At 33.1% G+C, this 13,277-nt stretch overlaps 1 protein-coding gene across 2 annotated transcripts in view; it reads left to right on the top strand.

The window, feature by feature from the left end:
* LOC129223750 (polyribonucleotide nucleotidyltransferase 1, mitochondrial-like) overlaps nt 1-13,277 on the top strand; it is a 63,657-nt gene that overhangs the window by 12,829 nt on the left and 37,551 nt on the right. Inside the window, exons 1-4 of one of the 2 annotated variants that reach the window (XM_054858111.1) lie at nt 255-293; nt 1,050-1,188; nt 6,038-6,143; nt 10,052-10,101. In XM_054858111.1, coding sequence (XP_054714086.1) covers nt 1,132-1,188; nt 6,038-6,143; nt 10,052-10,101 — 213 coding nt within the window. In that variant the 5' untranslated portion in view covers nt 255-293; nt 1,050-1,131. Of the gene's footprint in view, nt 1-254; nt 294-1,049; nt 1,189-6,037; nt 6,144-10,051; nt 10,102-13,277 lie in introns of those variants that run through there. The other variant, XM_054858110.1, reaches the window with a different exon arrangement.

A 13,277-nucleotide genomic window follows, 5' to 3' on the forward strand; every position in this document is an offset into this window, starting at 1 on the left:
ACAAACAATGCTACTACCTGACGGCAATACATGGAGGGTGTTGCTATGACGATGGATCCAAACAATTCAAATCAAATCGTTAATTGGTTAATTTTAAAATTTAAATTTAGAAGTTAACCAATTGTTTTCTCCGCTTTTAATTTCTAATGCTTTCGACCTTTAATAGTTGGCAGTAGCCAGAAGACCGAAAATATGCTTACTGGGATCATTTTGCTCTATGTTGAAAGGGAGAATGCGATAGGCATTTAGTATTCAGGAGGCGTTAGTTTGTCACTCACTTTGTATTTCTATTGGTAAAACTTGAAATTTTGCTTTGAAAAGTGAAAAACAAAAAAGAAAGATGGGGACATTGATTAGGCATATCCAACACATTTAATGTGAATATCATATTAGATTGCTAAGTCGTTTCACACAATAATTCTTTAAATATGTGATCAAAATGCAATTTTGGGGCAAAAATTTATTGTTTTGTATATGGTTGGTTATATATATGCATAGTGGAATAGACAGAAAAGTATTTTAGTTGAATATAAATTTTTGAAATAAATACCCGGGTAAATACCCATTTTGGGTATTTACCCGGGTATATACCCTGGGTATTTACCCCTAAAAATAAATACCCAGGTATTTTACATCACTATACATGAGACTTCCTTTAAAATTCCCTTGATATTCACACTCTGTTGGGAGCCCTGAGCAGAAAGAAGTCAGTAACTAAAACTGTAAACAAGTCTTCATAGTACCTTTTGCTATTGCACTTGGTAAAGTTACATGTTTAAGCAATATAATGTTCAAACTTTCCTAGACAACCACCTCTCTTGAGGGTCCATCTTTCTCAGAACAGAGGGTCGTTTGTCGGTTCTGAAATGCCTAGAATTTTCATTGTGTAATAAATGATAAATTTTACTTTATAAGATAAAATATCACACTATAAGCATATTTGAATCATAACTGTTACAATTCAATTAGCTTGAACAAGTTTGTCTTTACATTTTGTCCTTCTACGTGAAATACGATTTTTTTTGTACTCATTATGGAATTTATTTCAGGGAACCATTGAAACTAAGTTTTGGCAATTTAGCTAGATTTACTGATGGCAACTGTGTTGCACAGTTGGGGGACACATCAGTTATGGTTACAGCCGTTAGTAAAAGCAAATCGTCATCTGCTGCTTTTGTTCCATTATTGGTGAGTATTACTCACATTCTCATGATTACTCACTAAGTTTTTCTTTTTCTTTCTAGGAATGATTAGTTAATTTTTAAGGTTGCCAAACAGTGTCAGAAATAAGTAGTCCTTGAGCTTGTTTTGCAGAAAAATATTCGATTCTGTCACCCAGATTTTTAAACCTAGTTGCCAAATTTGACACCTTAAATTTTGGTCTGTGCAGTGGCGTAGCTACACTTTCTGCCGCTTGGAGCAGTTCCTCAATTTGCCACCCTTTTTGATGGAAAATAGTTGACACATTAAAGAATCAAAAGTATTTTAATGTGATTTTAATAAACAAGAGAAACTTATTTTTTTTTCTCTCTTGTTTTTCTTGCAAAAGATATAAAAAGAAATTCAGAAACCCACCGAAAAATTCTGAAAGTTGAGTCAAAATTCGGAATTTTAAGCAATATTAAGATAGAAACTCTTATAAAAAAGATGCTTAAAGCTCCTTCCAGATTTTTTTTTCAAAATTGAATTTAATTTTATGCATTCTTTGATGACGTTTGAGGGTCGAGACTTCTCAAGGAAATTTTCCGTAACTGAAGTGTTAAAAAAGCAATTTTATGCTATCTTTGGATACGTGAAGATATTGGGGAAGGTTCGGGGGCACTTTTTGGTAAGCTTTTCAACAAAACTGAAAAACATGTAAATGTAGGCTGTATCTAGGGGTGTAAGGTCCTAACTCCAACAAAGACTGGATTTTCCTCCCGAAATATTTTCAAACTTGAAATCAATTTTAGTTTATCTTTAATGACGTTAAAGAGAATAGGAAACGTTCAGTAGCTTTCTGAAAATTTTTCGATACTGAAGTTTCAAAGACGAAATTGTAGACTATCTTTGATGGCACAAGTTTCCAAATGCTTCCAAAAATATTGGGAAGTCAGATAGTGTTTCAGCCTCCCCTAGAAACTTTTTGAAAATGACATCCTAAAAATGCCACTTTAGCTGTTGTTTGACGGACAATATTTTGAGAGAGAGAGTTTGGAGGAAGTTTCCCACGCGAAATCTTTTTCAAACTGTTGCTCATTTTATGCTCTTCACCACTGGGAAAAAAAGGATTTGCAGTCTTCCCTCAGAAATTTCTAAAAACGAAATTTGTATCCAACTGTATGACTTTAGTTGATTTCGTGCACATCTGGGGTCCTTACCTTAGAATTTTTTGGAAGTTTAAGTTTCAAAAACCCAACTTTTAGCTATTTTTGGAGACATTGGATGAGATGTGGATTTTAAAGATCAAATTTGATGTCCCAAACACATGCTTTAGACTATCTTTAATCATTATACTGGAAGGTTCATAGCTTAACTGCCCTCAGGAATTTGTTGGTATTGAAGCTATACAAACTCAATAATCAATATTAGTCTAAAAGATGGGATGTTAAAGAATAAGGTGGATGTCATCCCTTGGGAAATGTTTCGAGATTCAATGCCTAAAACTGCACTTTTGGGCTGTTTGATGAGGTTAAGGGATAGGAAGATTCAGTTAATGTGACATTTATTGAGGGTTTAACAATGCAATTTTAAGCTGTCTTCGGTGGGTCAAAATTCTCCGGGCCTCAAAACACATTTTGAAATTACCTTTGGCACGCTTTAGAAAGCGAAATGGGGGAGGGGGGGGGATGGAACCCTTCAAAATGCTGTTTTAGGCTATTTTTTGCCAAATTAAGGGAGGAAGGAATAGTAAGTGGCTCTCCTCCTCAAATTAAAGTCCTGAAAATGCATTTTAAGCTTTGTGCCAGTAGGAAGCAGCCTAAAGGGTCAATTTGGTTTCTAAAGGGAGTTAGACTCCCTTTTGGATCTGTGCTTGAGATACTCACCTAATGTTGACAAAACCAAAAGTTGCCACCCAGGATACAAGCAAGAATCACTCTCCTCCCCTTCTCTAGATCTGGTTCTGCTATATTACCAAATTTGGATAATTCTTTTTCACTAATAGAGGTTGAAATTTGAAAGCCTTTGCCTAGGATCATTTTACTAATTGAAAACCTTTCCTTAAAATGAATGACTGAATCCAAAACTCATTGTATAAAGGATTTAGTTGATATAATAGAGTAGCACAAGCAATTATTATTCGAGTTGTGAATAAGTTTTTTTTTAATGAAATGAACATAAAATTCATTCTGTCTTAGTGAAAATTTTGTAGTTAATGACCAATTAAAGCAATTGTTGAAACAGATAATGCTATCCTGAAAATGAGAAAAAAATCGCCCACCATTTAAGACCTCTCTCCTAGGCCTGGTCGGCTAGTCGGCGATCGATGAGGGCCCCCAGTCTAGGAAGGGCCTCCAAATGAAGCGGAAAAAAAAATGTAGCATAAAACGATTTTACAATTCTTTGATTTCCTTGTAACTATTTCAATCTGTTTCCTTATACTTATATCAGGGCTTGATTACTGAATAGACCAACTAAGCTGTGGTCTAGGGCCCTTGCTTTTCAGCCCCCCCCCCCATTCCAATGGCTAAAGTTGGTTTAGCTAATGATTAAAAGTAAGATTTGACTGTATAGTGGCCCCAAAAAATCTTTGCTTAGAACCTTCCTATATCTTAATCCGGCCCTGTCCGAGATGCTTTTGATCACTCTTTCTAGTTTTATACAAATAGCACACTGGGCCTAATTTAAGCCAGGTAGGGCCGTGGGGCGAACATTAATTTTAGGTTAGGGGCCCCTAGGGCTTTAATTTCTCTGAATTTGGCCCGTATAAACTGGGCCGTATCACCAAATAGGCAAATTAGGAATCTCCTACGGGCCCCAACAGAAATCATCAGGGCCCCTAACCGCCCACTGAATTGTCCCCGCCCCCTTGCTCAAAAAAAATTAGACAAGTGGTTGTTTTTTTGTATGTTTCAATATTTCTACCTAAGTTTTGAATTCATTTGTTTAAATATTTTTACAAGTTTATTATTATTTTAAGGTTTTGAGTAGTTATGTGGGACTTTAAATCCTGATTTTTTGGATGCTCAATTTATTTATAAGTTATATAAGCAAGTAAACAAGTTTCTCAAGACTTAACAATATTCTAATAATAACTGTTTTCCTCTGTAAATCTTGGTTTTGAAAAAAGTATTCACATTGTATGGAATTCATATTGATTTGGTAAATGGTTTAGCTTTCGTTCTGTATTTCTTATAAGTTTGAAGCATGTTTTTTCAATCTGAGGGTTTTCTTTCAAATATTTTACTTTCTGTTGTCTGCTTGAAATTTTCTTTGAATTCAAGCCTGATTGTGTCTCAATAATGAGTTAAACAGTGCATATTTTAGATATAAGTAAAGAATATATAAGATAGGTGCTCGGTAACAGAAACTGCGAAACGTGAGACGTGCGTTGCAGATTTTTCAGAGGCCTGCAGACAATTTTTCCAAAGAACAAAAAGAAAGAAAGATTTAAAAAAAAGTAAATAAATAAAAGAAAAAAAAAATCAACTTGGCAAAGATCGTTTTTTGACCGGAAAGGCAATAGATGCTTCAGCATTTCAGCTAGAAACAGAGTCACCATATTTGGTTATTCACAAGATCGAAGATGCCTAAGTTTTCAGAAACAAAGCAGAAATGGATGTTTTATTTAATTGCAAACTAATGAAAATAACTTTAAAATTTTATCTCATCCTCATTGTGACGCAAAAGTGCTAAAAATTTTTCAACTTAAGTGTAGTCTCATTAGGATTTTTATTTTTCAATTATTTTTTGCAAAAAGTTCAGAAATTTGTATCTTAATTTTTGGTATAGTCGCCATGTTTGGTCATTCCCAAGATGCTGGTTTGGTACGCAAGACTCTTTAATAGATCTACTGTCTGTCGTTCACGAGAAAAGGTCCTGCCGTTAAGGTGAGCCCGTCTACTTCCATAGAAACGAACTTCGTTCATTTTCTGCGAGGATTAGCAGGAGGGGTTTTTTAGCGCCATTTCGCCAATCGTCCTCTTGCCTTGTGCAGTCATACAGGTTTTTCCAACATTCAGTTTCCCTTGGGAAAATGAGACAAGCCTCTTTGTTATAGCAACAGACAAGTCAAGACATTTCGGCGGGGGCTTTTCTCCTGATGGTTGGACAGTACTTTTTCATAAACGGAATTGGATATTTATTGCCATTCAAACTGAAGAAAAGTATGCAAAATGTGCTATTTTTTTGGATAATTCTTAATTATATCCTTAAAAAATGCAAAAATTTATCTTTAGAATATTATCTTCATTGCTTTAGAGGCCAATGTGCTAAAAACTGACTATTTCATATAAATTGTAGTTTTTTAAGGATTTTGAATTTGTTACTACTTTTATGTAACAAATTCAAAAATCTATTCATAATCATGAATTTTTCGCGTTAAAGCTATGTTTGGTCATTCGCAAGATGAAAATAGACGAGACTATTACTTGCCTAGGTTTCCAAAGACAGAATTGGATGCGTGCCTCGATATAAACTATTGAAGATAATTTCCGAGTCTTGACCTTTACAAGGGACTTGTGTATTTTATGAACACTTAAAATAAAACTAGTAATAATGCTGCAGATTATTCTAAACTGCCTAAAATAATATAGCAGACTGGCTAGAAAGTTTCTGCTACTGGAGAGAAGTGTAAATTTTAGGTGTAAGTAAAGAATATATTAGATATAAGTAAAGAAGCACAGGGGTGCTTCTTTACTTATTTTATACAGCTATTAAACAATTTTGGTTGCATAAGAAATAAGTCATTATTTTATCATCAACTTGATTTAAAGATAAATTGATAAAATTAAAATATATTTAATTAAAAGTTTTATAATTGTGTTTAAAGCTATTAATTTATTTGTCTGTGTGTTTTATTTGGTGTTTGATTAAATTCTTTTAAATTTTAACTTAGGTGGATTACCGCCAAAAAGCAGCTGCTGCTGGTCGTATTCCAACAAATTATTTGAGACGGGAACTGGGACCTAGTGAGAAAGAAATATTAACCAGCCGTGTAATTGGTATTTCTTTGTTGCTTATTTTAACTGTGCTGTTGAATCATGGTTTTACCTTATAAAATGATACTTTGACATTGCAAAATTTATTCATTGAAGAGAGTAGTCCAAAACTTATTGCTGTTTGAACTCGAAAATATAAAAATGACTTAGATCTTCATTTAATGCTTTACAGTCTAATCTCAACTTAAGCGAGGGATCCGTTCCAAGACCGTTCACGTAAGTCACTTTAATAGATCTAGTAAAGATTCTCTCCCAAAGTAAAAGCTGAATCCACTCTATCTCTCTGTTTAAAATATATTAGGGGAAAAGGTGGGATGAGCTCTTGCTAAAACACATACCTTCCCTCTTAGTTTTTTGCTCTCACGACGGCCCTGAGAAGTTTAATATTATCATTATCTTAACTGGGATTTTTACATAACTTAATTTCACTGAGGCAGGCAGCAAATAGAACGAATCTGGTAGCCACAACACTCAAAAAAGTTCCGAACAAACAGCAAAACTTCTTGAGATCCTAAATTTATTGATTGCTTGTACTTGTATTTGCAGTCGTAAATGTTAACAATTCGTTTTCACATTTGTTGTAACTTTATTTTCCTCAAGCAACTCTAATTCTTGTATTTCTTACAGATATTTTTTTAATTATTTCAGAAAATTATGTGAATTTAACTGGAAATTTGTGACTCTAAAAAGTGTTATGTTTAACCTAATTTAAAAACAAGAGAGTTAGGATTTTTTTTTGGGGGGGGGATTTTGCTCCATTGAGCTTGGGGAGGGGGGAGGGGGGCACCCCTGCTATCCAACCTTTTAAGAATGTGAGGAATGTTAGTAGTGACTGTGTGCTTCATGTCTTGTACTCAAGTTTTGCACATAGCAACACTTGTATTTAAGGAAACAAGATTTTTTATTTTCTTAAATGCAAAATCCAAGCAGACCGAGTAGTTTGGTTTTTAATAAAAAGTAAAACTGAATTTACTGATTTTATGAATTAGGCTTACTTTTTGCGTTAATTTTCTATTTATTTTTCAGCAATATGTAATGTATATGCAGTAAAGCATTGTTTATACACCTCTCAATCATAGGTCTTTTACATTTATATATCATTTTATAATGTCCTAACTCATTCCTATTCATTTTGATGCAAAAATGTTTTGTTTACATGTCACAAAATAACATTTATATGTCATTTAAACACTAGTAAGTCATCAAAACAATAGTAAAAAATATTTTATGAGCTTAATTCAGTTTAAGAGACTCAAATGCACTTATCATGCCTGACCACTGCAATATATTTTTATAGCCATGTCTTTATGCTGAGCTAGAGGACCCGACAGATGTTGTTCTGTTCAAACTTTGTAAATTGAAAAGTTAAAAAAATCCGATAAACTATCAAGTGTTTGAACCGTTCTGTTAAAAAAAATTTCAGTGACTAAAAGTACTTCTTTTGACTGAAGGAAACAACCCCATTTTGTTTGCTTCTGCCACTATCAGCAAGGCCATGGCCGAAGAACTTTGGCCCTTGGTCTTTGGCATCCTCAAATTTGGCGACAATTGGGAAAATTGCTAAGACTCTTAGTTTTCAAACTCTTCCCGCAATTTCTACATTGTCTGCGGGAATTATCATAACGTAGATCGTAAAATATGCAGAATTGGCAAAAACGTTTCCCCATTGCTTAAATTCTATGGGGCCAAGTTTGTGGACCTTTAAGATATTAAAATGAAGCGAAGCTAAAAGACGTAACCATGGCAATTCGAAACAAAACATCAGTAATTTTAATGGAGATTAGATTTACTCAAACTTTATTTTTAACGGCTTGTAACTTTTTTTCCTTTGGAGATAGAAGGTTACTTTTTCTACCAAAGGTCGAGATATTTCTGGAGTAAAAAATGTCGCTATTTTCAACGGTGTCAAAAAGAAAACTCTGGGACAATTCCTTCACTTTTTATTGATAGATTTAATGAAGAAAGTATTGCCAAAATTTCAGCTAAGCCTAAAAAAGTTCGAGATTAAAATGCAAATTGCTCCCGTCGTAATGAAGTTAGAGCATTGAAACAAATTGCTTAGAACGCGGAAAATTCTACCCTTTTCAACGATATAAAATATTAATATGTGCAAGTAATTTTTCACCCTTTTAATAGCCAATAATAGGCAATTTACGTGAAATTTTGGGCCTAAATTGGAATAAAAAAAGAACTATATATCGGATTTTTCCGAATTATAGCCTATGTTACCCAGTAAGAAAGCCCCTTTCATGTAGTGAAAGAATTTTTCAAATAGGTGCAGTGGTTCCGGAGATTACCTCAAACATATAAACACACAAAAAACCGCCCTCTCTCTTTATAATATTAGTAAAGATAAAGGAGATGAAATCACGTTGGAGATATGCACTGAAAAGCTATGTTTTTCTTACAAATTCAATTGATGTTCATAATATAAAACTATGTATTACTGAGTAATCTATAATAGTTGCTTAAAAAGCTTTCTGAATTTTAAAACTTATTGTTGCATCAATTTGCATTATTAGAGTTAAATCCTTAAAAATCAAAGTTTGTGCTTTGTTTAAATGTTGTTTCATGCCAGTTCTTTGAAAAGATGTATAAACGATGCTTTACTGGATTAAATTCTTAAAATATGTCACATATGTTTTTAAATCATGAAGAGGTAGAAAATGAATAAATAGTTATCGCCCTCAGGATTATCGGGGTTCCTGTCAGCCAGTCTAAAACCCTAGATTATAGCTTAAGTAGCAACATGTCTGCCATCTTGGGGCTAAATGCCTCTTTCCTCCTAGATCTGCTTAAATGAAATAGCGTGTTTTGCTTCTTGATGGTGGATTAACATGTAGTGAATAAGAAACCGCAATCGAAGCAAAATACGCTACTTCACCAAAGCAGACATAGGATAAAAGCATTGTTTAGCCCAAAGATAGCTGATGTGTCGCTACTTATTCTGCGATTTAGGGACTTTAAGAGGGGAAACCAGTTTAGGAGGCTGAAATTTTAGTGTTTTTCACGATTTTTTTTAACAAGGAAGGAATAATCAAACTTTGTTCAAATTTGGAGCATTCTTTATTCATCTTTTGAAGCACACTTTGTATTTTTTTCAAGTCATTTCCACCAGAAATAGTGGAGTTAGCTGCTGTCCATGGGCTGTCGCCATCAGAGCTTGTTGGTGGTGGGAATTACCAAAGCTCCATTTTTTTTCTGTAATTAATTTTTCTTTTTTGTTAACAACATATTTCCTAAGAATGTAAACCTAATTGTGATCAAAAAAACAAAACAAATTGCATGTGTTTAGTTACAATGTCATGTGTTTCTAGCATTTTTTTCACATTAAAAAAGTTATTTTTTTTAACATTATCATCCCAGAGTTAGGTTTATATAGATTATAATTGCATAAAGAATATTCACACAAATTGTCAGGGCAATTGGTGAATAACTCTTCGAGCTAGAATGTCACCAGTTGAAAAAAAATTGTTTCAAGAAAAAACGTGTTAAAAAGAAAAAATGATGCTATGAACATTTTCGAATCTCCTCGGTCAATTAAGTACCCATAGCATCGGAATTTTCACTGAAAGTTTCCCAACATATTCTTGAATAGTTTTACTAACATTTTATGACGTAAAAAAGTGGATTTTTTGTTCCATCTAAACTGGTTCACCCCCCCCCCCCTTAAGCTAGTCTACTTTCTACCATATTAGGCCAGATAGTCTGGAGTTTACTATATTATGTTGTTGTTGTTTTTTAATTCACTCTTTGTTTCTTGCAAATTTAGTACTATAATAGAGGTTGCTTTAAAACCTCTATTTTATACTCCGTTTTTGCTTCATTATTTTTTCGGTGTTATACTATTTTAAAAATTTATTGTTTACCGAATGTCTTATGCTAAGATAACGTTATTTCTATTTTCTCAGACAGATCTGTTAGACCTTTATTTCCCAAAGGATTTTCATCTGAAATACAGGTAATTTCAATTCTGTGTTTTGTTCCATTGTCAAATTAGTGAAGCAAAGTTTATACGTTTCTCTTTTATGCGTTTTTATCATTCATACATTTTAAAAATTGGTCCGTGCAGAGTTGAATACACATTAACATGTACCTATTATATGGGTTTTCCTGTCTACACTTTTTCCATACAACCACTTCAAAAAGGTATTAACTGTGCTTCACTGTATTTGTTATTTCCTCAAAACTTTTTCCATTAATATCATTAAATTATTCGGTATCAAATTTCATGAGAGAATTAAGCCAATGTACAAAAAACTTGGTTATTTATAACAGTTGTTCCAGAGAGTTAGACTAACTTTTCTGTATGATATTTTTTTGCTTTCGGCTATTTTGCTAAAACTTTTATTGGTAATGGTGCTGCATAAATTTTACTAGATATTTAGCTGTATTCAACAATATTAATTCAAGTAAATATACTTTAGCTCTATTTTTTTACTTGAACTCATTGGTTAGTATGAATGCTCTTTGAACATTGTATATTTTTATTCAGAATTTTTTTTTGTTAAGTATCACACATTTGAACTCGGTTAATGCGAGTAGGGTTAATGCTTGAACATACAGTGGAACATTGCCATTCGTTCACCTCTCTATTCGCACCACTTGTTATTCGTCCTAGTTCACCTGAACTACTAGTTGAAGTAAAATTTAACTGTCAGTCGTACGCTTGTTTGCTATCCAGACAGTGTCACTTGAAGGAGTTGGTCGAAGAACACACGAAATGAGCTGGCAATTGAAGAACTTTAAGAACTGCACATGGAGTAACAAGAAGTGGTTAAAAAAAATTCTTGAGGTAAAGAGGAAACTGGAAGCATTTCCTCTGCAAAAATTAAAAAGCTGTACTACTACTGAGAGAGTATGGTGAGAGAATGACATTATAACACTACTGTGGTCCACAGGATCATCAACTTGTTCAGAGACAATGTTATTGGTCAAAAGCAGACAACACTGGACAGGTTTTTAGAGAAAGAATCCCAAGGTTCTTCTAGTGAAAAAAGACAAAATAACACCCAAAAAAGAGAAAACACCTAAAGGACTTATACAATACAGAAGGTTACTCCTCTTCCAAGTTGTCACACATCCTTCCTCCTCCCTGTATTCCATCTCAGAATGCAAGCAAAGTACAGCTAAATTTTTGTCAGGGTTGCCTACCTTGGAGAAACAATTTGAGGAGCATCTGTGGTGATGTTGCAGAGCAATTTAAAATTTTGCGGAGCAGTTCGATATTTTGTATAAAAGTCAGTAAAAATAACTAAAACCACTTATCTAAAAAATTTTTAGAGCTTTAATAATCATTTTAATCACTGGTATAAAAATAATTATTTTTAAATTAATAAAACAATGTTAAACACTATTTCAATTTTTGAATATAAAAATCTTTAATTTCCCATATTTCATGTTTGTTATTATAAAATAGCAGACTTTAAGCTTGATAACGTTCGGCCGGGAAATACAGAGCAATTGGCAACCCTGGTACTGTGGTACTGTATATTTATTATTTTCAAAGCTTTAAATAAGCAATCTGTGGTCTGGAATGAATTAATCAAGTTTACATTATATCTTATGTGAAAAAATTATTTGCCATTAATACAAATCGCATTCAAACTGCCTTCAGGAATGAATTGTGTACAAATTACGAGGTTCCATTGCAATATAATTGATATAAAGTTTTATACCAACTTCAATTTTGTATTTGAATATTTTGTGTACCATGTTTTTACAAAAGTACCCCAAAAAGTAGTTAATATGAATTTTGTTTTGATATTCTAACCTAGATTTGAACCTGCCTCCTAAAGTGAAGATATAACATGCTTTATGCAATGATTTCAGATTTATAAAAATTGATATCTTTAACCATTTTTTTCCTGGCCAATTGCAAAAATAAATAAAAAAAATAAACATTCTGTTCACATCAAAATCATTAAAATGTTTTTAGTTTGGGTGTGTATTAGAATTTTGTTAAATAATTAATATAAAGCTACATTTTATGCTGTAAAAAATAATTATTAAAAAAAATAATAATAAACAGTAAAAGCTAGCGCTGCAACTACTTTGTATTATTTATTTTTTATTTTATTTTGCCACATGTTTTATCAATAGAATAAAGCAGTGAAGTTGATGTTGTCTTTTTGGAATTTTATTTGGAACCAGTAGCGTAACTAGGGGTTGGCAGGAGTGCTGCCGTGTGCAGGTAAACGTCAGTCTGCAGAAATGAGTTTCCGAGATATTTGAAGAAACGCGTTTTGGATTCAATACTAACAATGGGGAAATGTTGGAGTTAGACGTCTTTTTCGCATCTTTTTTTCAGCGGAAACCAAATAAACGAGCTTATACCATAAAGATAACGCAAAATAGATGACAAAAAAATGAAAAATTTGCAGTTACTGCCCTTTACCTGCACACGGCAGAGTGGCTCTCACCAGGAGCACAGCAGCCAGGGGGGCGGCAATTCGACTGATTTAAAAAAAATAAATTGTGAGACTTGAAAATTTTTTTTAAAAAACTCGCAAGAAAAAGAGCTAGAGGTGCTTATATATTTATATATACAACACACATACATAACATCAATTGAGAAGGAACATTGGGCATCATTGAAAACAATTCTAAAAAAGAAAATGAGAAATAAAATTACAATGCTGCCTCCTATTTGTGAAAACAATTAATCAAAATGTGCAAAATTTTTTTTTTTTTTTTTTTTTTGAGATCCGGTGACTTCCCATATGGGCGACCCTGGGGGGGGGGGCAATTTCTTCAGTTCGCCAAGGGTGCTAGACCCCATAGTTACTCTACTGTTTGGAACATAGAATTTTTAAAAAGCATCTCCTCCTATTTAATAATACTAAGGAATGAATAACAACACTAGTCAACCAAAAATAGCTTTTTGTCTGCATTCTGGTTTTAAATAACCAATTCCTACTAATTTTGGGTCGAGAAAAACGAATATGGTAGAGGATTTTTTAAAACCGTTTTCAAGATACATAAAAGATGCACAGCAACGACACATTGATTTAAAGGTAATGTTAAAAAGAAAAAAAATCCTGGGCAATAAATGGTTTTAAATAGGTCCTGTTTCATTAAACAATGCTTATTTTTCAGAAAGCAGAGGTTGCTCTTTGGCTTATTGCTGTTAACGCT

Source organism: Uloborus diversus, chromosome 6 (assembly GCF_026930045.1).
Source record: "Uloborus diversus isolate 005 chromosome 6, Udiv.v.3.1, whole genome shotgun sequence".
Lineage (NCBI taxonomy): Eukaryota > Metazoa > Arthropoda > Arachnida > Araneae > Uloboridae > Uloborus > Uloborus diversus.